The sequence below is a fragment of the Oncorhynchus keta genome, chromosome 15 (assembly GCF_023373465.1).
Source record: "Oncorhynchus keta strain PuntledgeMale-10-30-2019 chromosome 15, Oket_V2, whole genome shotgun sequence".
Taxonomy (NCBI): Eukaryota; Metazoa; Chordata; class Actinopteri; order Salmoniformes; family Salmonidae; genus Oncorhynchus; species Oncorhynchus keta.
The window spans coordinates 26,560,158-26,586,474 of record NC_068435.1 but is presented as its reverse complement, the minus strand read 5'-3'; the positions used below and the strand labels follow the sequence as shown (position 1 = coordinate 26,586,474).

The following is a 26,317-nucleotide window of genomic DNA, read 5'->3' as shown; positions in this document are numbered from 1 at the left end:
ATAGTGTTTATGTAAGTCATGAATCCCTCATTAACATACACCAGTCTCCAGAAAGGTGCGGACTGGTTTTCCCATTAATTATGGTGACTTAACATCATCAGCACAGTGTCAGCTGACATTTATCAGTGGCTAGTTCAGTCCATTAGCTGAACAGTATTGTGCGGAAAAGGGTAAAGGAAAGGGTAATTGCTTAGATAAGCATCAGTGGAAAAAGAGAGGGAAAAGAAAAAAATGATTGACCCGACCACCTTCAGCATCACACTATGATGTTACACGCAGCCCCGGCATCAATCCCAGAAGCCACTGCTGGCTGTTCATTTTGGTAAGCCATGTGTTTAATACTGATACATATTATTAAAGTGACATCGTTAATGCATTCAAGCAGGGTCATGAGCATATTTATCCTCCATTTTGAAAGCCATGATAAAGTAATGTTATTTGAAAGAGAAATAAGGGAAGATGATCCTCTGTGTATTATGGTACTTACCAACCTCTGATGCCATCACAGTGATGTTGTGCCAGGCCACATCCTCTCTGTCCAGACTCCGGGTGGTTTTGATCACCCCATCATTCAAACCAATGGTGAAATACACCTGCTCCTCTTCACGGTGGTCTATAAAATACCTACATGTAGCAGAGGGAACAATTAAAATAGAATGAATTAAGTTATTTGAATTTAATTGAATTAAAAATCAGATGATGCTGTTGTATCTCTCGTTCAAAACTTATCTGACTTTCAACATGCATAGGAAGAAGCTTTGTGTAACGTCTGCTTCCAAATCACACCCTCATCCACCTAGATCCCCTGAACGCAGCTCACTTTCCAGCTCACACTTTCAAACACCTAGATCCTCTGAACGCAGCTCACTCTCCAGATCCCAATCACCAGTACACACACCTGTATGTCATTATCACGCACTATTTAGTTCAGTTCTTTGCACCCCATCACTGTGAGGTATTATTTGTTGTGTGACACACATCTTTCGGGGTGCTGTTTTTCCCGTGATTTACACCTCCCGTGTATGATAGTTTTTGCCTTCCTCACTAACGACGCCTTTTCGTTATTGGACTTCCTGTTATCTACATATTGCCTGATCTCCCGGACTACGTTACTAGCCTTTTCCCTGCTTGTACTGTTGCCCTTTTGGACCCTCTGTGTATGACCTTCTGCCTCCTCCTGTGGTCCTTTGCAATTAACACCTGCTGCGCCCTGCGTTTGAAACCAGCTCTCTGTCTCCCCTCGTGTTCATTACACTTGGATTCTTGTGATAGTGTTTTAAATGCCCACAAAATGTCAGCCACATGCATGTAATTTACCTTACAGGGCTTTTGGTACTGTCAGGGTCCTGAGCTGTCACAGTGCCGACCTCTGTTCCCACGGGGGAGTTCTCGTATACATCCATGATGTAATAGTCTATGGAAAAGACAGGCGGCTCATCCACATCTCCAATGATGATCCGGAGGGTGGTGGTGTCTTTGAAGGCGCCCAGGTGGGAGAAGCGTGGGTCCCGGTGTGTGTTCACTCCTTCTATGTGAAGCGTGTGGACTTTCCTCTTCTCATAGTTCAAAGGCTGCGGAGGAAACCGGAAAGCAATCCTCTTTTCAAAGTAGTGCTTTTTTTGTCCCGTTTCTACTAGTATTTGAGAAGGTACGTGGTAACAATGGGTACTTACTAATAGTATTTAACATTTGGTTACCTCCTGGCATATTTATTAGGCAATTATGTAATTACCATATTATCTGATTTCCCAGGATATCCTTAACTAACCTGTACCCCTGCACATTGACTCGGTACCGGTACTCGCTGTATATAGCCTCCTTATTGTTATTTTATTGTGTTACTTTTTTTCTTTTAATTTAGTAAATATTTTCTTAGCACTATTTTCTGAACTGCATTGTTGGTTAAGGGCTGTAAGTAAAAGCATTTCACAAATATACCCGTTGTATTCAGCGCATGTGACAAATATATTTGTTCACTGATTTGATATCCATCTTTAAAAAAGGGGACTATTACATGAACCATAAGCACAGGTGTTGTTGTTGTGATGGAATGAAGAGGAGCACTGTACTGTACCAGTCTTAGTGATATGATGCCTTCCTTCTGGTCAGTGTCTGTAGTGATGGAGAACATGGCCTTCCCCTCTGCATTGGTTATGCTGTACCTCATCTCTGCATTAACGCCCAAATCTTCATCGTTGGCTTTAATTTTACCCACAGCTTTTCCAATCTGAGCAGACTCTGGAACGTACAGCTGGTAGTTTTCTTTAATGGGAGGAGCACATGAATAAGCAAGGGGTTATTATCTTAGCATGTATGATAAAGCATTTATGAGTAGATGGAGGAATAATTAGCCTACTGTTTATGCATACCAGCTAGCTGTAAATGTGAATACATTGGTTAATGAATCACATTTTCTGCCTGCTTGCAATTCAAAGATCATCTACACACTACATCATGTTTGTATCACTTATAGCCACACCCACATTGGCAAAACATTGATTATAGGCTACAACTTTAGAAGTAACATTTGGCTATGCATTACACATCAACAGAATCCCTGATTATATGATTCTACTTATAATCGTACATTACTCACGGTACAAGCATCTTTGTGTGTTAAACTCCTATATAGCGTTCGATATAGCGCTATATAAATATAGTGTTTTATTACAGCAGAGAATCCATCTGTAGGGACAAACAGTGAGGTAGAAAAACAAACAGTAAGACGTCTGTCTACATACTCTGGGGGAATTTAGGAGGATTGTCATTGACGTCTGTCAGTGTGACATTGATGGTGGTGGAGCCTGACAACCCACCCACCGAGCCGGCCATGTCTTTGGCTTGGACCACCACAGAGTACCGTTCCCTGGCCTCTCTGTCCATGTTGGATAGGGCTGTCCTGATGACACCTGGGTAATGATAAGACAAGAATGCTCATTATATCACACAAATAACCATAAATAAACATTGTCTGTTAGAGTAGATACTGTATGTATTGATGATAATAACAATAATAATAATTTGGTGGGTGCTTATTGTATTTGTCCTGTTTCACACGTGTATGAATACGCATGTATGAATTGTACATTCGTTTTTTGCATATCCCATCTCTCCCTGAGACACCTCTCGGATAGTGGGGTCACAGCCAGGGTCTAGCAGCTGTGGACAATCAGAGATTTTCTTCCTCAACAGCATTATTCCAATTCCAATCTTGGATGGATAAGATGCCGGTCACTTTCATTCAGGTTGAAGGCAGGAAAAAGAAAGTCTGACTTGTTGTACAGGAGAAGGAACATTGATTTCTTCAAATTGAGTATCACTTCACATTAATAAATCATTCATAAAGGGTTTCTAAATTCAGCCATAATTACAACCAGCTTTAATAATAATAATACAATGTTCGTCAAAAACACCCTAATGTCTCCATCCCCATGCTTCACCCCTGTGCTGGTTCATTACCCCATTTGATATGCTAACACATAAGCAAGCTTGGCTTACCCCTCTCTGAACTATCAGCTTGCCACCCCCTCCTCTCCTACCTCCTCTCCCTTCAGCTAGACCCGCACCTAAACACCATGCTCTGGCCAGAGGCACTGCTATGCCGCATTATTCGCTTCACAGCGTTACCAAGGAGAATCCCATCTGCCCTAATCTCACCCTGAAGACTGAACAAGGGCTAGAAGGAAAAGAGAACAGATTGACCATACTGTACATTGTGCACCTGTACAAGAGGAAGGCCAAGGGGACAACAGCCAGGACATAGCTCACTCAGTACTGAAAGCAAGGTGTCCTCGGTGGAACATTGTCTGGAACAACCACCACTAAACGGAAGAACACAGGGTCTGACATGCCATAGTTAACTGCGGGTGGTGTCACACTGTGGGGTTAACTAGTTATTCTGGAACACTCAGGCATTTGTCAGTTATTGGGATCACATGGATTACAGTAAGACGACTCGTCTCAAAGAAGGTTATTTCCCAAGCTTTTTGAGATGCGATAAACTTAATTGAAAATACGAGTCAACCCATCCCCCACACATTGAATCAATGAATGTGTGGATTAACCAGTTGTTGGTTCTGTGCCCTATATGTTTATCAGGATAATTAGTACAGTATGTCTTGTCAACGAGTACAGTGACATTCAATGGACAGACAAAGAGCAGGATACGTTTACTCAGAACAGAAAGGAGATAACATTTTAGAGCACCTGAGTGAAATGGCTTCACTCCAATGTATGAATGAGTCCTTATAACTTATTTGATTGTCCTTCACATTTTGTAGCGGTTACATCAGTCTGCTTTTTACCCTATGTATCCACACTTCAAAAGAACAAGGTTAGCCTACAAGTACATACTTATCGACAAGCTCCCAGTAATTTATTGGGTGAACCACCAACGTTTCAGCAGCACTGTCATGCCTTGGTCTTAGTATTTTGTGTTTTCTTTAATTATTTGTTCAGGCCAGGGTGTGACATGGGTTTATTGTGTTGTCGTATTGTTTTTTTTGTAGGCATTGGGATTGTGGATGATTAGGGGTGTGTCTAGCATAGGCTTGGCTGCCTGAGGCGGTTCTCAATCAGAGTCAGGTGATTCTCGTTGTCTCTGATTGGGAACCATATTTAGGTAGCCTGGGTTTCACTGTGTATTTTGTGGGTGATTGTTCCTGTCTCTGTGTTAGTGTTCACCAGATAGGCTGTAATAGGTTTCGCGTTTCGTTTTTTTTTTTTTGTATATTATAGTTATTTCATGTATCATCGATTCTTCATTAAAGAACATGAGTAACCACCACGCTGCATTTTGGTCCGCTTCTCCTTCAACTGACGAACGCCGTTACAGAATCACCCACCACACCCGGACCGAGCGGCGTGGTAACAGGCAACAGCGAGAGCAGAAGCAGCGAAAGGAGGAATGGACATGGGAAGACGTTTTGGATGGCAAGGGTTGTTACACTTGGGAGGAGATATTGGCTGGAAGAGATTGCCTCCCATGGGAACAGGTGGAGGCACTTAGGAGAGCAGAGGCAGCCGGAGAGAGGAGCCGACGTTACGAGGGAACACGGTTGGCAAGGAAACCCGAAAGTCAGCCCCGAAAATGTATTGGGGGCTCAGGGAGAGTGTGGCAGAGTCAGGGTTCAGACCTGAGCCAACTCCCCCTGTTAATCGTGAGGAGCAGCGATCAAAGGACTTCTGGACTTGGGAGGAGATATTGGACGGAAAAGGACCCTGGGCACGAACTGGTGAATATCGACGCCCCAAAGAAGAACTGGAGGCGGAGAAAGTGGAGAGGCGCTGGTATGAAGAGGCAGCACGACGACGCGGATGGAAGCCTGAGAGTCAGCCCCAAAAATGTATTGGGGGGGGCTTACAGGGAGTATGGCTATGCCAGGTAGGAGACCTGCGCAAACTCCCTGTGCTTACCGGGGGGCTAGAGAGACCGGGCAGGCACCGTGTTATGCTATGGAGCGCACGGTGTCTCCAGTGCGGGTGCATAGCCCGGTGCGGTACATACCAGCTCTTCGTATTGGCCGGGCTAGAGTGGGCATCGAGCCAGGTAAGGTTGGGCAGGCTCGGTGCTCAAGAGCTCCAGTGCGCCTGCACGGTCCGGTCTATCCAGTGCCACCTCCACACACCAGTCTTCCGGTGGCAGCTCCCCGCACCAGGCTTCCTGTGCGTGTCCTCGATCCAGTACCACCAGTTCCAGCACCATGCACCAGGCCTTCAGTGCGCCTCGCCTGTTCAGCGCAGCCAGAGCCTTTCTCCTCTCCAGTGCTGTCGGAGCCTCCCGCCTGTTCAGCGCAGCCAGCGCTTTCCTCCTCTCCTGCGCTGTCGGAGCCTCCCGCCTGTTCAGCGCAGCCTGAGCTGCCAGTCTGCATGGAGCAGCCTGAGCTGTCAGACTGCATGGAGCAGCCTGAGCTGTCAGACTGCATGGAGCAGCCTGAGCTGTCAGACTGCATGGAGCAGCCTGAGCTGTCAGACTGCATGGAGCAGCCAGAGCTGCCAGTCTGCATGGAGCAGCCAGAGCTGCCAGTCTGCATGGAGCAGCCAGTCTGCATGGAGCAGCCAGAGCTGCCAGTCTGCATGGAGCAGCCAGAGCTGTCAGTCTGCATGGAGCAGCCAGAGCTGCCAGTCTACATGGAGCAGCCAGATCTTCCAGTCTGCATGGAGCAGCCAGACTCTTCCAGATCCGCCAGTCAGCCATGATCTTCCAGATCTGCCAGTCAACCAGATTCTTCCAGATCTGCCAGTCAACCAGACTCTTCCAGATCTGCCAGTCAACCAGACTCTTCCAGATCTGCCAGTCAACCAGACTCTTCCAGATCCGCCAGCCAGCCAGGATCTGCCGGAGCCAACTACCTGCCTGAGCTTCCTCTCAGTACTGGGCTTCCTCTCAGTACTGGGCTTCCTCTCAGTACTGAGCTTTCCCTCAGTCCCGGGCTTCCCTCAGTCCCGGGCTTCCCTTCAGTCCCGGGCTTCCCCTCAGTCCCGGGCTTCCCCTCAGTCCTGAGCTTCCCCTCAGTCCCGAGCTACCCCTCAGTCCCGAGCTACCCCTCAGTCCCGAGCTACCCCTCAGTCCCGAGCTTCTCCTCAGTCCCGAGCTGCCCCTCAGTCCCGAGCTGCCCCTCAGTCCCGAGCTGCCCCTCAGTCCCGAGCTTCTCCTCAGTCTCGAGCTGCCCCTCAGTCACGAGCTGCCCCTCAGTCCAGTGGGGTTCTGGTTGAGGACTACTAGGCCATGGTCGGCGGCGAGGGTGGACTATCCCAGGACGCAAGGGGACAAACTAAGACATTAATGGAGTGGGGTCCACGTCCCGAGCCGGAGCCGCCACCATGGACAGACGCCCATCCAGGCCAGGGTGTGACATGGGTTTATTGTGTTGTCGTATTGTTTTTTTGTAGGCATTGGGATTGTGGCTGATTAGGGGTGTGTCTAGCATAGGCTTGGCTGCCTGAGGCGGTTCTCAATCAGAGTCAGGTGATTCTCGTTGTCTCTGATTGGGAACCATATTTAGGTAGCCTGGGTTTCACTGTGTATTTTGTGGGTGATTATTCCTGTCTCTGTGTTAGTGTTCACCAGATAGGCTGTAATAGGTTTCGCGTTTCGTTTGTAGTTTTTTTGTATATTGTAGTTATTTCATGTATCGTCGATTCTTCATTAAAGAACATGAGTAACCACCACGCTGCATTTTGGTCCGCTTCTCCTTCAACTGACGAATGCCGTTACAATCACTGTGCCTTCTTCAGGGGTAATGTCATGAACGCTTGAACCAGGTTATGTAGACAATAGTGAGGGTTGTGTTATAGTCATTAGGGTGATGTGAATGAAAACAACGTAACTGATAAAAGACAACATTTACAGAATGTTGAATATATTAGGTTATTGTTATCAAATTGCAACATAATTAGATATTGTACATTGTAATTCGACCAACTTACATTATTATTTATATACCGATTATTTAATTTAATATACATATTACATATTTCAATGTTTCCATTTCATCTTTGTTACATGTACTCTTTTGGTTCAACCGTAATGCATGATAATTGTTGATGATGCTTATTATGCATTACGCTTCAATCAAAAGATCACATGTTACAAAGATGAAATGAAATGGAAACAATGTAGCAGTATGATAACAATAGCCTAATATATTCAACAAGCTGTAAACTATTGTCTTACTATGGTGATGAGAATGAAAAATGTTTTTAACAATGACACACCCCTCATTATTGTCACCGGGTGCACTAATTGCACTGTTTGTCTACATAACCTGGTTCAAGTATTCATGACATTACCCTGGAGAAGCCACAGTGATGCTGAAACGTTGGTGGATTACCCAATAAATGACTGGGAGCTTGTCTATAAGTATGTACTTGTAGGCTAACCTTGGTCTTTTTTATTTAACTAGGCAAGTCAGTTAAGAACAAATTCTTATTTACAATGACGGCCTGCCTCAGCCAAACCCTAACCATGCATTGTGCGCAGCCCTATTGGACTACCAATCACGGCTGGTTGTGATACAGTCTGGAAACAAACCAGGGTCTGTAGTGATGCCTCTAGCACTGAGATGTAGAGCCTTAGACCGGTGCGCCACTCAGGAGCCCATGTTGGTGGTTTACCCAATAAATTACTGGGAGCTTGTAAAAGAGAGTCGCACACTATAATTTATTTCTATAGCATACAGTTTACTCGCCGTTAGTCAGCACCTCGACCAGCGTTTTTGGTGTGTGCGCCAGCTCATGCTTTTTATCAGTATACTTATACAACCATGAAGGCACTGAAATACAGCCTCCCAAGGCTACAGTTAAATTACTGTATATTGTAACAAAAGAAATAAACGTTTTTTAGAAAACCTTGCCAATGCTATGGTGTATCTTATGGGCAACAATTCACAGGGTTGTTTTCCTTTCAGAAACTAAAACACTCTGTCGCTGAATTCTCAACAAATGACTTGCTGTACTTTAATGAATGAATGAATGAACAAGTGAATGAATGAATGAATGAATGAATGAATGAATGAATGAATGGAGAGAAAATGAGAGAAAGAAAAACATGCTAACAGATAGCTCAACCTGCCAGAACAAATGAATACAGAGAAGTGTTCCGCCCCAGAGAATGTCATAGAGATTGCACCAAACACATTGTGGCCACAAACCACCTGCCTGGACAAGTAAGTTCAGCTGTCAACACACCAAAACCACAATAATGCTTAAAAGCCTCTCAGTATTCAGCCAGTGGAAGAAGAACAAAAATTGTCTGAACATGAATACGCTGAATTTAGCCCGACCAAATAACAGAATTCAGCAAATGGATTATACTCCAGTCTCTCTCCATTCTCATTCTGTCCAGGTTAAGGCATTACCATAGAACCAATTTGTTCAGCTTCCATTCTCATTATATGGGAACAATTAGTGCTGGGAATTGCCAGGGACCTCATGATATGATATGATATGATCAACGATTCAGTGCCAATACAATATGTATTGTGATTCTCAGAATTTGAGATATTGTATTGTAATACAATACTGTGAGTTTATATGTTTATATGCTGTAGAGGGACAAGAGAGGGCCATGAGAAAATTCATTTTGATCAGTCATGGAAATAAAAGTGCTGAAAACAAACTGGCTCCCTATTTTTTGTTGTTGAATTTTACCCCCTTTTCGTGGTATCCAATTGTTAGTAGTTATTATCTTGTCTCATCGCTAAAACTCCTGTACAGGCTCGGGAGAGACGAAGGTTGAATGCCATGCGTCCTCCGAAACACAACCCAACCAAGCCGCACCAATGTGTTGGAGGAAACACTGTGCACCTGGCGACCTGGTTAGCGTGCACTGTGCCCGGCCCGCCACAGGAGTCGCTAGTGCGCAATGAGACAAGGATATCCCTACCGGCCAAACCCTCCCTAACCCGGACGACGCTAGGCCAATTGTGCGTCGCTCCACGGACCTCCTGGTCACGACCGGCTGCAACAGAGCCTCGGCGCAAACCCAGAGTCTCTGGTGGCACAGCTAGCACTGCGATGCAGTGCCCTAGACCACTGCATCGCAGTTGGTCATCGCAGTTGGAGAACAAGCTATGAAGGAAAAATAAGTTTTGGTGCAGGTACTCGTGCAAAACTAATATTGCGATATTGTCAAAACGACATGATATATCATAAAAAATATTATTAAGATATGTAAATGTGCTTATTCCCCCCCCATCACTAGGAATAATGTAGTGCCACTGTGACAAAGGATAAAAGGCTGTTAGGGCCATGTTGTTGTGCTGTTTGCTTTCCAATTGACCTTGGGATTCCCCAATCATTTTCCCTCAGCTCTCAGGACCAGCCAGAGTGGGTGATGTGATGTCTTTGACTTTGCTCTTGACCCAGGGACTCTCAAAGGGACAGCCAATACTGTAGTCCCTTTGCCTCTCTGAGGCACAGCCAATACTGTAGTCCCTTTGCCTCTCTGAGGCACAGCCAATACTGTAGTCCCTTTGCCTCTCTGAGGCACAGCCAATACTGTAGTCCCTTTGCCTCTCTGAGGCACAGCCAATACTGTAGTCCCTTTGCCTCTCTGAGGCACAGCCAAACTACTGTACTTCAAGTCTCTTCTCCTCTGGATCCTCTGAAGAGTAGACAATGCCTACTCTGCTTATTTAGCCAAGGCAAATCAGAGTTCAGGTATGTTGTTCGATATACAGTAAGAACAATACCGATGATTGATGCAAAGCTGACATTTGCTAATAAGTATTCTAGTGCAATCTGATAAAATAACATAATATTACATACAAACTGTCAGGCATTTGCCATTTGTTCCTTACAGCATCTTCTGGAGATTTTTGGCTATAATGCTTTGCCAGATGGCTAGCTTCATTGGAGGGGGTGGGTGGTGAATGAACTACATATTATTAGAGAAGACTGACAGTGAAAATGTAAATATCAATCAAATCCAAAATAACAGCTGGCAATTCCTTCAATTGATCAAATGTTAAAAGTTGTATAATCCCTGCTCACTTTAAAATGTATACACGTATCAGCCTATCAGTACGTGGAATGGACGGTATCCCCTGACTGCGTGAAAACAAACAAAAAACCTTTCCTACTTAAAAGGCAAATGGGAAAGTTACTGTCCTCCTTACTGTCTACCAGTGGTGTAAAGTACTACTAAAGTCATTTTTGGGGGTATCTGTAATTTATTTGACTATTTATATTTTTGACATTTATTTTTACTTCACCACATTCTTAAAGAAAATAATGTACTTTTTACTCCATACATTTTACCTGACACCCAAAAGTACTCATTACATTTTGAATGCTTACCAGGACAGAAAAATGGTCCAATTCACGCACTTATCAAGACAACACATGGTCATCCCTTCTGCCTCTGATCTGGTAGGAGACCGACTAAACACAAAAACATATTTTGTAAATGATGTCTGAGTGTTAGAGTGTGCCCCTGGTAATCCATACATCTTCAAAACAATAAAATGGTGTGGCCTGCTTTGCTTAATATAAGGAATTTGAAATGATTTATACTTCTTTAACTTTTTATACTTAAGTATATTTTAGCAAGTACATTTAGTTTTGATGCTTAAGTATATTTAGAACCAAATACTTTTACTCAAGTATTATTTTACTGTGTGACTTTTACTTTTACTTTAGTAACTTTCTATTAAGGTATCTATATTTTTACTCAAGTATGACCATTGGATACTTTTTCCACCACTGCTGTCTATGTAACTATATAACAGGAGTATAATGGAGGAAACACCGGTAGCTTACTGTAATTATGTTAGTCAGATCAGGGATGGGTAATCAATGCCATTAAATGCAGGTCTTATTGTGAAATATTCCTCTGGGTCCTTTATTTACACCAGTCAATATTACCTGCCAGACTTTTGTTGTCTATTGGAAGATACAGGTAAACTGTTCATGCTGTTTTAGTATCATATCCTCTCAGGCCTTTTATTCAACCTCCTAATCCATGTCAGATTGACTATGCTAACAATCTATCTTTTTACAGCTGTATATGGGTCGATTATACATAAGAAAGGCTTCATGTTTCATTTGCATGCTCACTGCGTCCAAATATTGCTTTTTGTAATGGTTATGATTAGCTATGTCTGAAAAGGAAGCATTTTTGTAAATGTGTGTGTGTGTCTGTGTGTGTGTGCACGCATGGATACATAGGTGTGTGCATGTGTGCTTTTCTGCATGTCAGTGATGATCACTGGTCAGGAGCTGAACACCTCACTCCCTGATCACAGACAGATGATTGTAGTGTAGAGGCAGCTCTGATTCTGCTCTGATTGTGGGCTGAGTGACCGGGTCTCCTGCTGATGGGGCCCCAATAAGCTGCTGGAGAGAGGCAGGAACAGCTGGCATTGCCATGGCTATGGCCCAGTATGCACTGAAGCTGGCATGGCCACAATCCAGCCAGGCTACTTCACATCTATGCCTCAAACCAAATCAGAACCACTCACTCAAGTAGCTAAGCAGTGCAACATGGACATCGATAAAACATACTTTTAAGATGACAAAACTGGACCCATCATAGTGGTTATACCAGTGCTTGGTTACATTCATGGCACATGGGGTTGATGGGTGTCAATAGCACTTGAGCATATGTGACGGGAACATGGCTAGGACTATCATCTTGAGTAGTGACAGATGGCATATAATACAGTCTCACTGCCAGATTCACTCTGCCTTCTCAACACACATTGACTGTTGAAGCAAAGAAAATAACTTATGTCTATATTTATTCCTTGTTCTCTTTAGGTGTGCATATCACTGTAACACACACTTATCCGGAGCATCTTAAAGTAGTAAGTGCATCAATGTTTCATACTAGCTCCACACGTGAATCAAACCCACAATCCTTTCGTTGCAAGGAGCCACATGGGACCCAGGATCAGGATGTACTGCATACAGACACACACCACAGACACATAAACATTTAGCTATTTCTAATCTAACTATTGTTATTACACAGTCTTAAGGATTCAATTCCTTTGGTCTCTACTAAGTTAGGTACATCAGCTTTTAGTTTTTTTACACCGTATTTGTGGAACAATCTTCAAAATGTTCTTCAATTTGATGTTTTGGTGCTTCTAGGGCAATTCAGAAAGCTGATTGAGGACCGTATTAGTGACGAATGTGTTTGTTTGTATTTTTGCTTGCATTTCTTACTTGTATTTAGATGTGTGTATTTCTGTATTATCTGTAATTCATGGCTAATCTCTAAAATAAACATTGATCTCAGTATGTCTACCTGATAAAATAAAGGTGAAATAAAATGTTTAATATTACATTGACTGGAATCCTTTGAAAAGCATCCTCACAGAATATGTACACTTTATGTACAAAACTATGTGGACACTCCTTCAAATTAGTGGATTTGGCTATTTCAGCCACACCCATTGCTGACAGGGTTATACAATCGCAAACACAACCATGCAATCTCCATAGACAAACATTGGCAGTAGAATGGCCTTACTGAAGCATACACTGACATTGAAGACAATTCTGTGCGTCCAACGTTTTGGCAACACTTTGGGGAAGGCCCTTTCCTGTTTCAGCATGTTTCACAAAGCGAGGTCCATACAGAAATAGTTTTTGGAGATCGGTGTGGAAGAACTTGACTGGCCTGCACAGAGCCCTGACTTCAACCCTATCGAACACCTTTGGGGTGAATTGGAATGCCAAATGCAAGTCAGGCCTAATTGCCCAACATCAGCACGAAACCTCACTAATCCTCTCGTGGCTGAATGGAAGCAAGTCCCGTAGCAACGTTACAACATCTAGTGGAAAGCCTAGATGATGTTATAGAAGCAAAGGTGGGATCAACTCCATTTAATGCCCATGATTTTGGAATAACATGTTCGACGAGCAGGTGTCCATATACTGTTGGTAATGTTGTGCATTTGTCAAGGGTGGATGTTTTGTCAAAGTTATTCAAGGCTTTTTTATTTCTCTTATGTCTTCAAAGCAAAGAACAAAATGTCCGAGAGCCTTTATACAATGAGCGGGAGGGGGATTAAGAATGCTAGAATACAGAACAGTTGGCAGGTATCTCTTTTTAAGAACGAGGAACACTATTGCTGTCTTTTTCCCTCTACTATGTAATTTATTGAACACATATAGTACTGCAGCCTTCTCTAAAACTAGACCCAATTTGAGCTTATTGCCTCTGTAATCAGCTGTGTCATTAAACATCATCATGAGGCACTTTGGCCCTTTTCACAGTTTAACAGCCTGATTACAACAATCAACATCTAATAAAACATGTACTGTAGAACAAAGCTATTTTCACTTGGCAGAAGCAATTCACACATGCAGCGTTATATTGCAGTGAATGTTAAGTAGAAGGCAGGCGTCTCACCGGTTTTGGGATCTACAGAGAAGTAAGGCTGTCCCTGTAGTATGCTATACACAATCTTGGCACTGTTCCCATAGGTGGGGTCGTCTGCGTCTGTGGCTGTGAGCTGAAACACTGATGTGCCTGCATGGAAGGAAAGGTTATATCAGTAGTGTATTTCCAAACAAAACCCATTTAACTACAACCACACGAACTCACAGACAGTACAAGTACAACGTGCCATGATCACTGTAAAAACTACAATGGCATACTGTAGCACAACTCACTATATTGTCATGGTTTTCTTATAGTAAAACTACATGCAAATCTAAAAATACCACAGAGTGTTTCTGTATCGCATAAAGTGAGGCCGAAATCTGTTATCTCCCAATTAATCCAAACCCATTTATCAGGACTGTCAAAATCAATTTACAGAGTTGTGCATTAATGCCTGACTGCCTCTGGATGCAGTAGGGATCTGTAGCAATACTGATGACCCAGCTAATGATCTGACTGCTCTCACAGTCAGGGTACAAAGCCAGCTCCCTACAGCCAGGTGTACCCAGCATTTCAAAAATATGTTGACAGTATTCTGCCTTACCAACATCGGCCATCTCGGGAACAGCAGCAGCAAATGGGCCATCTGGAAACTTGGGTGCATTGTCGTTGACATCCTGGACCTTGATAATGAATTCGGACTCAGGCTCTAGAGATCTATTGGTGTAACGATCGATGGCCTGGGCATGTAAGACATAATGGCCCTTCTTCTCCCGGTCCAGGCTCTTGCTGGCATGGATGTCCCCTGTGACCTCATTGATGACAAATATAGTGCCAGCGCCCTCTCCCGTCAGCAAGTATCTGACGGAACCGTCTCCTTTGTCTGAGTTGGAGTGCAGCTGGGAAGGAAATTACAGAAATTTTACACACAGATATAACAATACTCATTTGAACATAGAAAACTATACCCATGGATTTCACCACCATGGTTGACCATGTGTTGGAACCGGTTCAGGGAACAGAACCAAATACCCGGAAAATAAGGACATTTTTCAATGAACAGAAACGGAACCTGGAAGGAAAATGATCCATACTGTTCCGGAACAGAACCATTATGTTAAAAGCATGGGAACCGGTTAATAGCGTTATTTTACATTATATACAGTGCCTTGCGAAAGTATTCGGCCCCCTTGAACTTTGCGACCTTTTGCCACATTTCAGGCTTCAAACAAAAAGATATAAAACTGTATTTTTTTGTGAAGAATCAACAACAAGTGGGACACAATCATGAAGTGGAACGACATTTATTGGATATTTCAAACTTTTTTAACAAATCAAAAACTGAAAAATTGGGCGTGCAAAATTATTCTTTGCAAAAATCGCTGAAGTTGGAGACTTTTATCTCCCTCACCAACTTCAAACATCTGCTATCTGAGCAGCTAACCGATCGCTGCAGCTGTACATAGTCCATCTGTAAATAGCCCACCTAATTTACCTACCTCATCCCCATACTGTTTATATTTATTTACTTTTCTGCTCTTTTGCACACCAGTATCTATACCTGTACATGACCATCTGATCATTTATCACTCCAGTGTTAATCTGCAAAATTTTAATTATTTGCCTACCTCCTCATGCCTTTTGCACACAATGTATATAGACTTTCTTTTTTTTCTACTGTGTTATTGACTTGTTAATTGTTTACTCCATGTGTAACTCTGTGTTGTCTGTTCACACTGCTATGCTTTATCTTGGCCTGGTCGCAGTTGTAAATGAGAACTTGTTCTCAACTAGCCTACCTGGTGAAAATAAAGAAAAAAAAGAAAAAAATATATTAAGTATTTTGTGAGTTGAAACGAAGTAGCTAGCCTACTTGACAAATGAGGCCACAAATGTTGCTGTTCCTTGATAAAATAATAACAATGTGATGATTGAACTACTGCATCTCCATCTTGAAAGGTTCTCATGTGATGGCTGATTTGAAATAAAATCTGTTATTTGCCAGTGCTAGACAGAAAATAAATGTGTTAGTTAACGTTAGCTACTGTAGCTAGCTAGTTTATAAACCAAGCTCGCTAGCATACAATGTTATTAATTATTGTCATTACTTAACGTTATTGTGCCATTTTATTATTTGTCCACTAACCACATGACCATGGCACGTCAAATAAGTTCACATTTCTCCGCTTATGAAAAAAACTCTTGTCGGAGCTGATGGAGGAATTCAGTAATGAACTGGAGGATAAAAATACCGGATTAAAGAGAAGAGGATTCTCCAGCAGTTTGCACCTCTCCATAACCCCTATGATGATGACGGACAACTTGACCCATCAATATTTAGTCAGCTATACTCGGCTTTGTCTCAGGATGGTAAGTGTTTGGTTGAAGATATCCCTCTAGTGGTGTGGGGGCTGAGTGGGGTTACATCCTGCCTGTTCGGCCCTGTCCGGGGGTATCGTCGTACGACCCCTCCTATCTCAGCCTCCAGTATTTATGCTGCAGTAGTTTATGTGTAGGGGGCTAGGGTATATCGGGAGTATTTCTCCTGTCTTATCCAGTGTCCTGTGTGATCTCTCTCTCTCTCTCTCTCTTTGTGACATTGTCACACCCTGACCATAGTTTGCTTTGTATGTTTTGTTTAGTCAGGGTGTGATCTGAGTGGGCATTCTATGTTGTGTGTCTAGTTTGTCTGTTTCTGTGTTTGGCCTGATATGGTTCTCAATCAGAGGCAGGTGGGAACCATATTTAGGTAGCCTGTTTGGTGTTGGGTTTGGTGGGTGATTGTTCCTGTCTCTGTGTTTGCACCAGATAGGGCTGTTTTGGGTTTTCACGTTTCTTGTTTTGTTAGTTTGTTCATGTGTAGAGTCTTTATTAAAGAACCATGAATAGAAACCACGCTGAATTTTGGTCCGCCTCTCCTTCACCGCAAGAAAACCGTTACAGACATTCTTTGAGCAACAGGCTTAAAATTAATGAAGTGAAAACTCAATTTAGATTAGAGGAACGATTTAATTGAACTAGGATTCATTTAAAACTTTGTTTAACATTTGGTTACAACAAGATTAATAGATAAACCTTGATTTAACCCAATTTAAGAGTTAATCCATGTTGGTGCAACCCACCCTTAGTGTACAAGTAGCCTGCATACCCGACTGTTTTTGCATTCACTTAAATCAAAAGCAGACTGGCAGAATTATTTTTTTAAATCTCACATAGCTGCATAAATCTATCACTATATGCCATTTTAGTGTTCAGAGGTTAAAAAATAATCTGTTGTGTAGACATGACTAATTCATACAAATCCTGAATGGGAAAGTCTCTGCTGTACAGCTGATATAGCTCTCCTGCCTCTAGGTCACCAGGCAGCTCGTTAGGGCGCACACCTGTCACCAGCATTAGGAGCATAATGACATTCACCTGGACTCCATCACTTCGTTGATTACCTGCCCTTAATGTGTCACTCCCTTTGGTTTCTTCCCCAGTTGTCATTGTTTCTGTTTTCGTTCCATGTCGGTGTGCTGTATGTGTTACATGTATTAATTAAATGTATTCAGTGCCTGAAATTTCTTCCCAATTTGCAGTGTACATCGTTACAGAATGACGCCTCAACAAAGGGACGCATCGGGGAGTGTATTTATTTTTTGTGTCGGGGGTGATGTTGAGTCCGGGTGTTGGAGCCGGACCTACCTGGGAGGCCTCAGCCGGTTTGGAGTGAGTTCGATAGGCAGGTTCCCGTGCCTCAGCCGAGGCAAACGGGGAGGTCTCAGCCGGCTCATCAGGTTCTCTCCTCAGCTGGTTCATCAGGTTTCTGCGCCTCAGCGGAGGCGACCGGTCCGCTCGTTACGGCGCACACCTGTCACCAGCGTTAGGCAGATCATGACATTCACCTGGACTCCATCACCTCCTTGATTACCTGCCCTTTATGTGTCACTCCTTTTGGTTTCTTCCCAAGTAGTCGTCGTTTCTGTTTCTGTTCCATGTCAGTGCGCTGTTTGTGTTACGTGTTTATTAATTAAATGTATTCACTCTCTGAACGTGCTTTCCGACTCGCAGCGTACGTCATTATCTAAAAACAAATCATGCATAATTTTTGATGCAAAGAAAATCCACACTCTTTTAGCGAGGCTAAATCATTGGGGTATCATATGATACTGATATATATAAAAATGATGTGTCAACTCTGATGTAAAACGTTGAGAACAAGAAGAACAGTGTTTCTAACTGCCTTGACATTTTGATACTGATGTATCCCCCTTCGTAGCCTAGCAGAACAAAGCCAATGCAATGTGTGAACACACAAACGGGTTAATCCAGCTCTATCCAGATTAGTTGTGCTACACCGAGTTGCATCATTGCAAATTAAATCTGTTATTCCTTGTTGACGTGTCGTCTGAATATTTCAGGGTTGTGCCTGGCACATGGCTTTTTACAAAGTCTTAAACAAGTCAAGTGGCGTGGAAGGTTGTTTGAGAGAGGTGTAAAACACCCCCATTAGCTTTAAAATGGATCTGATAGAATCTCAAATATAGCAACCAGAGTATGACTTCTCCATTCATATCAATACACCACTTCTTAAGAGCATGGGTTGAATCGCAATAATCGCTTGTTATTCACTTGCCCTCATGCATTAAAAAAAATGCTGGTCTATGGAAACTCCCTCTAGCCCATGCCTTCATCAATCCAATGCTTTTAAATGTTGGGGGAGTAGTGAACAAGTGCACACATCAGGAGGAAGGAGAGATTATTGGGATGCACCCAAGCCTCCATGTTTCCAGACAGCTGTGGTGCTGATGCTGAGGGTGGTTCTGTAAGGATGAAAGTGAATGATGGATAACAAACCATTAAAGAAAAGCTGTGAATCTCTTGACAGCACCAACACTGTTGGAGCTGGCTTGCATCATCTGTATAACAACACAACTGGCCAGCCAAGTCAGTTATCCTATTATGAATTCAAGTGTTTGCTCTTTGGCAGAATGCTATTTTCTCTATAGACACTGAGGGGAAATGTCCTGAATGACGAATAAAGCCAGCAACTGTTGGCAGTTACAATCATAAAGCTGTATTTTATACATTCCTCAGTGTATGGTTTTTATTGCCTCCACCTTCAACCCTTCAGACGCGCACACACACACACACACACACAGTCTTATACAACGAACCTTGTGGGGACACACAATTCAGTCACGTTCAAAATCCTATTTTAGCTAACCCCTAACCCTAAAGCTAACTCTAACCCTACCCTTACTGTAAACCGAAAATCTAACCCTAACCCAAGCTCCTAACCCTAACCCTAAAACTAACCCTCTGGTCCCCACAAGTATAGTTAAACACACACACACACACGCTGCTCTTAATTCTTGGCAGTGAGTGTAATCCCTTAGCAGAGAGCAATTAGCAAAGACAGTGTTCACCTCCACACCGCCTCACATGCCTGAAGAGGGTACAAGCAGCAACCCTGTTTGCTACAGAATCATATGGAAGGTGTCCAAGACTCATAAAGCACCAAATGTACAACATGTGCGTTAAGTAGTGGACTATATTGTCCTCTTAGGACACTCCAAAACACAGCGTAATAGGCTACGACACAATAATAAATGTTATTGCGTAGTACGCAGTAGGTGTAATATACAGTACATAAGAATCCAAGACCGATATCATTCAGTGGAAGTTGGTGGAACTACTGTGATGATAACCTTGGCTTTCTCAGGAAGGTTGGGCTGGCGCAAGCATTTACACTGGCTCAGAATACTGCTCTCACTCACAGAACACCGCTGCCTGCAGTGAGAGAGTAGCATTCATTTATCTTTCGCTATGGTGCCTTTATTCACTAGCAGGGTAATGGGAGTACAGCTCATGACTGATGCTTACCCTAGGCCCTGCATTATCAAAGAGATGAAAGGATAAAAAGAGCCATGGGGGAAAAACCCCAAACAGATAAATAGATAAATAAATATATGGAACTATCCACTTTGGTAATATATCACCAGGGGCCTGGTTGCAGAATGGATGCAGAGCATGATCTGATTTCACGATATGCAATCAGCCTGTGTGTCTGCTGTCCACTTTTTCCATATGGTGAGTTTTTTGTCACTCTTGGTGTAAGAATGAGTTATTGTGCTTGGCACGCCTTTACTTCATAGAATTTCACATAAGGGAAAATGCTAAACTCAGCAAAAACAGAAACGTCACTTTTTCAGGACCCTGTCTTCCAAAGATAATTCGTAAAAATACAAATAACCTCATAGATCTTCATTGTAAAGGGTTTTAACACTGTTTCCTTGCTTGTTCAATGAACCATAAACAATTAATGAACATGCACCTGTGGAACGGTCATTAATACACTAACACCTTACAGACGGTAGGCAATTAAGGTCACAGGTATGAAAACATAGGACACTAAAGAGGCCTTTCTACTGACTCTGAAAAACACCAAAATCAAGATGCCCAGGGTCCCTGCTCATCTGCGTGAATGTGCCTTAGGCATGCTGCAAGGGGACATGAGGACTGCAGATGTGGCCAGGGCAATAAATTGTAATATCCGTACTGTTAGACGCCTAAGACTACGCTACAGGGAGACAGGACGGACAGCTGATTGTCCTCGCTGTGGCAGACCACGTGTAACAACACCTGCACAGGATCGGTACATCCGAAAATCACACCTGCTGGACAGGTACAGGATGGCAACAACAACTGAATGAGATACACCAGGAATGCACAATACCTCCATCAGTGCTCAGACTGTCCCCAATAGGCTGAGAGGGGCTGGACTGAGGGCTTGTAGGCCTGTTGTAAGGCAGGTTCTCACCAGACATCACCAGCAACAATGTCGCCTATGGGCATAACCCCACCGTCGCTGGATCAGACAGGACTGGCAAAAAGTGCTCTTCACAGGCGAGTCGCGGTTTTGTCTCACCAGGGGTGATGGTTGGATTTGCGTTTATCGTCGAAGGAATGAGCGTCACACCGAGGTCTGCACTCTGGAGCGGGATCGATTTGGAGGTGGAGGATCTGTCATGGTCTGGGGCAGTGTGTCATAGCATCATCGGACTGAGCTTGTTGTCATTTCAGGCAATCTGAATGCTGTGCGTTACAGGGAAGACATCCTCCTCCCTCATGTGGTAACCTTCCTGCAGGCTCATCCTGACATGATCCTCCAGCATGACAATGCCGCCATACTGCTCATTCTGTGTGTGATTTCCTGCAAGACAGGAATGTCAGTGTTCTGCCATGGCCAGCAAAAAGCCAGGATCTCAATCCCATTGAGCACATCTGGGACCTGTTGGATTGGAGGGTGAGGTCTAGGGCCATTCCCACACAAATGTCTGTGAACTTGCAGGTGCCTTGGTGGAAGAGTGGGGTAACATCTCACAGCAAAAACTGGCAAATCCGGTGTAGTCCATGAGGAGGAGATGCACTGCAGTATTTAACACCAGTTACTGACAGTTGCTTTTGATTTTAACCCCCCCCCTGTTCGGGGACACATTATTCCATTTCTGTTAACACATGTCTGTGGAACTTGTTCAGTTCATGGCTCAGTTGTTGAATCTTGTTATGTTCATACAAATATATATTTTTTTAATTAAAAAAGGTTTGCTGAGAGGATGTTTCTTGTTTTGCTGAGTTTATATCTACAGGGAGGATAAATAGGCTCAGTTGCTATACTGCAAGATTTCACTGTAAAATCCCTCCACTACTACATCCAGTTATATACTTTCACAGGCATACTGTAGATACTTCCAGTTTGTATGCACAGGAGTGTGTATGCACAGGGAGGCAATAGCCTAGTTTGCAAACTTTGCATAGCCTACACATTTCTTTTGTAGGATTTCATTGAATTACACAATGATGCCATTTAGAATGCTGTTAAATAATGACACAAAACTGTCTTCCCATACACTGGCAGCTATCCACTCACTAAATTCCCATGGAGCCAAGTTCACTGGTATAGGCTTGTACAGAGGCTGATAAACTGACTACGCTCCAAGAACCCGCCGACTGATTAAATCAGGAATCTACCCCCTCTGCTAACCACAAATTACATGAGGCACGCTGATGGAAAGGTCAATTTTTATGCTGCAGCAAGAGCTCACTGACAATAATTGTTTTATACTCAGTCTTGGTATTAGTGAGCCGGGGTGAAATATTTTATGTAATATTTGTCTCTGAGGTCTGATAAGGGATATTTAATCATATTATCTAACTCTACACTCTTAGAAAAAAGGTGCAATCTAGAACCAATAAGGGATCTTCGGCTGTCCCCATAGGAGAACCCTTTGAAGAACACTTTTGGGTTCCAGGTTGAACCCTTTTAAGGGTTTTACCTGGAACCAAAAAGTGTTTGCCTTTGGGCACAGCCGAAGAACCCTTTTGGAACTATTTATTATTAAGATTGTAGTGAGAGGTGATGGCACTGCTGCCTGAGAGACTTGGTAGTATTAACGGTGTGCAACTATATCAACCATCTCTGGCCTCCGCTGCACCAACACCACCTCTACACGTCAATCCCATTGATTGATAAGAGGTTGGGATGTATGTGGACTGGGGCTGTAACCTTGTTATCTAAATCAGAGGAAAGTGTAGTTTCAACACTCAGTGTGCAGTACATGTCTAGCCTATACAGAGAACAGCTAGGTATATATAGTCTCTGTGATGTAGGAGAAGGTTGTATAGCTAATTAGTCACAGCAGAGCAGAGTTGAGAAAATTCAGATACATGTGGCCATTTTTCATCCTTTCATCACGCTGACACATCTGAAGCCGTGAAAAGTATAACCGTTTTCTAGGTCAGGCCCAAATCGGGGCGCCTGACACCTACTACCATACCCCGGTCATTATTTTCCAAGATGGCATAGCACTTCAGATGTCTTTGTCTTGTCGTGTCCCATGTATATATCTTTTTTTTCTTTGTATATATTTCGGATATATTTTTTATATTTTTAACCTCAATTTCAACACTCTCCTGCAACCCGCCTCATCCAATGTGATATGGATCTGCTATTTTCAATACTTTAGAACCCCCAACAGAAGCTAGACAGCTTCTCTCACATCTCCGGATTCCTACCGCAAGCTCTGAACCTTTTCACCTGAACCATCGCAGCTTGCTAGCTGTTGTCCGAGTGGCTACCCCTGGCTAACGTCTCTGTCCTGAAGCAAGCACCAGTTAACCTGTAACTAGCCTCGTGCTAGGCCCATCTCCCGGCTAGCTGAAGAGGTCCATCAGCCACTCATTGGGCTACAATACCTATATTACCAAATTAGCCTGGACCCCTTTGACTGCCCACACGGAGCCCCGCCGATCCATCACGACTTGTCTGCTGACGTAATCGTCCAAGGGTGCTACAACAGACTCTTCCGTTGCGACATCCCCGACATCCTAAGGCCCTTCTGCTAGCCTGCTAGCCCTGGCCCGCTAGCTGTCTGAATCGCCATGTCTCCAGCTCGCCTAGCTTCCCACTGGTCCCTATGATCACTCGGCTACACATGCCTCTCCCTAATGTCAATATGCCTTGTCTATTGCTGTTTTGGTTTGTGATTATTGTCTTATTTCACTGTAGAGCCTCCAGCCCTGGTTAATATGCCTTAGCTAGCCCTTTTGTTCCACCTCCCAGACATGTGGTGACCTCAACTAGATTAAATGATCTCCAGAGACTAAACCTCTCTCATCACCACTCAATGCCTAGGTTTTTCTCCACTGTACTCACATCCTACCATACCATTGTCTGTACAATATGCCTTGAATCTATTATTTCATGCCCAGAAACCTGCTCCTTTTACTCTCTGTTCCGAATGCACTAGACGGCCAGTTCTTATAGCCTTTAGTCGTACCCTTATCCTCCTCCTCCTCTGTTCCTCTGGGGATGTAGAGGCTAATCCAGGCCTTGCAGTGCCTAGCTCCACTCCCATTCTCCAGGCTCTCTCATGTGTTGACTTCTGTAACTGTAAAAGCCTTGGTTTCATGCATGTTAACATCAGAAGCCTCCTCCTTAAGTTCTATAGCACACCCTGCTAACCCGAATGTCCTAGCCATGTCTGAATCATGGCTTAGGGAAGCCACCAAAAATCCTGAGATTTCCATACCCAACTACAACCTTTTTCATCAAGATAGAACTGCCAAACGGGGCGGAGTTGAAATCTACTGCAGAAATAGCCTGCAGAGTTCTGTCATACTATCCAGGTCTGTGCCCAAACAATTCAAGCTTCTAATTCTAAAAATCCACCTTTACAAAAACAGGTCTCTCACCATTGCCACTTGTTATAGATCACCTTCTGCCCCCAGCTGTGCCCTGGATACCATATGTGAATTGATTGCCCCCCATCTATCTTCAGAGCTCGTACTTTTAGGTGACCTAAACTGGGACATGCTTAACACCCCGGCCATCCTACAATCTAAGCTTAATGCCCTCAATCTCACACAAAATATCAATGAACCTACCAGGTACAACCCCAAATCCGTGAACACGGGCATCCTCATAGATATCATACTGACCAACCTGCCCTCTAAATACACCTCTGCTGTCTTCAACAAGGATCTCAGAGATCTCTGCCTCATTACCTGCGTCCGTAATGGGTCTGCGGTCAAATGACCACCCTTCATCACTGTCAAACGCTCCCTAAAACACTTCAGCGAGCAGGCCTTTCTAATCGACCTGGCCCGGGTATCCTGGAAGGATATTGACCTCATTTAATCAGTAGGGGATGCCTGGTTATTCTTTAAAATTGCTTTCCTCACCATCTTAAATAAGCATGCTCCATTCAAAAAGTGTAGAACCAGGAACAGATATAGCCCTTTGTTCACTTCAGACCTGACTGCCCTTTACCAGCACAAAAACATCCTGTGGCGTTCTGCATTAGCATCGAATAGCCCCGGCGATATGCAACTTTTCAGGGAAGATTGGAACCAATATACACAGGCAGTTAGGAAAGCAAAGGCTAGCGTTTTCAAACAAAAATTTGCATCGTGTAGCACAAACTCCAAAAAGTTCTGGGACACTGTAAAGTCCATGGAGAATAAGAGCACCTCCTCCTAGCAGCTCACTGCACTCTGAGGCTAGGAAACACTATCACCACCGATAAATCCATGATAATTGAGAATTTCAATAAGCATTTTTCTACGGCTGGCCATGCTTTCCACCTGGCTACCGCTACCCCGGTCAACAACCACGCACCCCCCACAGCAACTTGCCCATGCCTCCACCATTTCTCCTTCACCCAAATCCAGATAGCTGATGTTCTGAAAGAGTTGCAAAATCTGGACCCCTACAAATCAGCTGGGTAAGACAATTATCCGCCGCAATTGTTGCAACCCCTATTACTCGCCTGTTCAACCTCTCTTTCGTATCGGCGGAGATCCCAAAGATTGGAAAGCTGGGGTGACACCTTAGACCCAAACTGTTATAGACGTATATCCATCCTGCCCTGCCTTTCTAAAATCTTTGAAAAATCTTCAAACGCCAAGTTAATAAACAGATCACAGACTATTTTGAATCCCAGCGTACCATCTCCACTATGCAATCTGGTTTCCAAGCCAGTCATTGGTGCACCTCAGCCATGCTCAAGGTCCTAAATGATATAACAGCCATCGATAAAAGACAATACTGTGCAGCCGTATTCATCGACCTGGCCAAGGCTTTCGACTCTGTCAATCACCACATTATTATTGGCAGACTCAACAGCCTTGGTTTCTCAAATGACTGCCTTGCCTGGTACACCAACTACTTCTCAGACGGAGTTCAGTGTGTCAAACCGAAGGCCTTCTTGTCCGGACCTCTGGCAGTCTCTATGGGGGTGCCACAGGGTTCAATTCTCTGGCCGACTCTTTTCTCTGTATACATCAATGATGTCGCTCTTGCTGCTGCTGATTCTCTGATCCACCTTTACCCAGGCGACACCATTCTGTATACTTCGTGCCCTTTTTTGGACACTGTGTTAACTAACTAACTTCAATGCCATACAACTCTCCTTTCGTGGCCTCCAACTGCTCTTAAATGCAAGTAAAACTAAATGCATGCACTTCAACCGATCGCTGCCTGCACCTGCCCGCCTGTCCAGCATCACTACTCTGGACGGTTCTGACTTATGTGGATAAATACAAATACCTAGGTGTCTGGTTAGACTGTAAACTCTCCTTCCAGACTCATATTAAGCATCTCCAATAAAACATGTAATCTAGAATCGGCTTCCTATTTCGCAACAAATCATCCTTCACTCATGCTGCCAAACATACCCTCAAACTGACTATCCTAACGATCCTTGACCTCGGCGATGTCATTTACAAAATAGCTTCCAACACTCTACTCAGCAAATTGGATGCAGTCTATCACAGTGCCACCCGTTTTGTCTCCAAAGCCCCACCACTGCGACCTGTATGCTCTCGTTGGCTGGCCCTCACTTCATATTCATCACCAAACCCACTGGCTCCAGGTCATCTATAAGTCTTTGCTAGGTAAAGCCCTGCCTTATCTCAGCTCACTGGTCACGATAG

At 43.7% G+C, this 26,317-nt stretch overlaps 1 protein-coding gene across 5 annotated transcripts in view; it reads right to left on the bottom strand.

Moving 5' to 3' along the window:
- Positions 1 to 26,317, bottom strand: part of LOC118394680 (cadherin-18-like) — an 82,183-nt gene that overhangs the window by 15,312 nt on the left and 40,554 nt on the right. For 4 of the 5 annotated variants that reach the window (XM_035788126.2, XM_035788127.2, XM_052463772.1 and 1 more), the window contains 6 exons: positions 14,442 to 14,736; positions 13,865 to 13,984; positions 2,742 to 2,909; positions 2,075 to 2,262; positions 1,318 to 1,571; positions 488 to 624 (listed from right to left, as the gene is read on the bottom strand). In XM_035788126.2, coding sequence (XP_035644019.1) covers positions 488 to 624; positions 1,318 to 1,571; positions 2,075 to 2,262; positions 2,742 to 2,909; positions 13,865 to 13,984; positions 14,442 to 14,736 — 1,162 coding nt within the window. Of the gene's footprint in view, positions 1 to 487; positions 625 to 1,317; positions 1,572 to 2,074; positions 2,263 to 2,741; positions 2,910 to 13,864; positions 13,985 to 14,441; positions 14,737 to 17,524; positions 18,054 to 26,317 lie in introns of those variants that run through there. The other variant, XM_035788128.2, reaches the window with a different exon arrangement.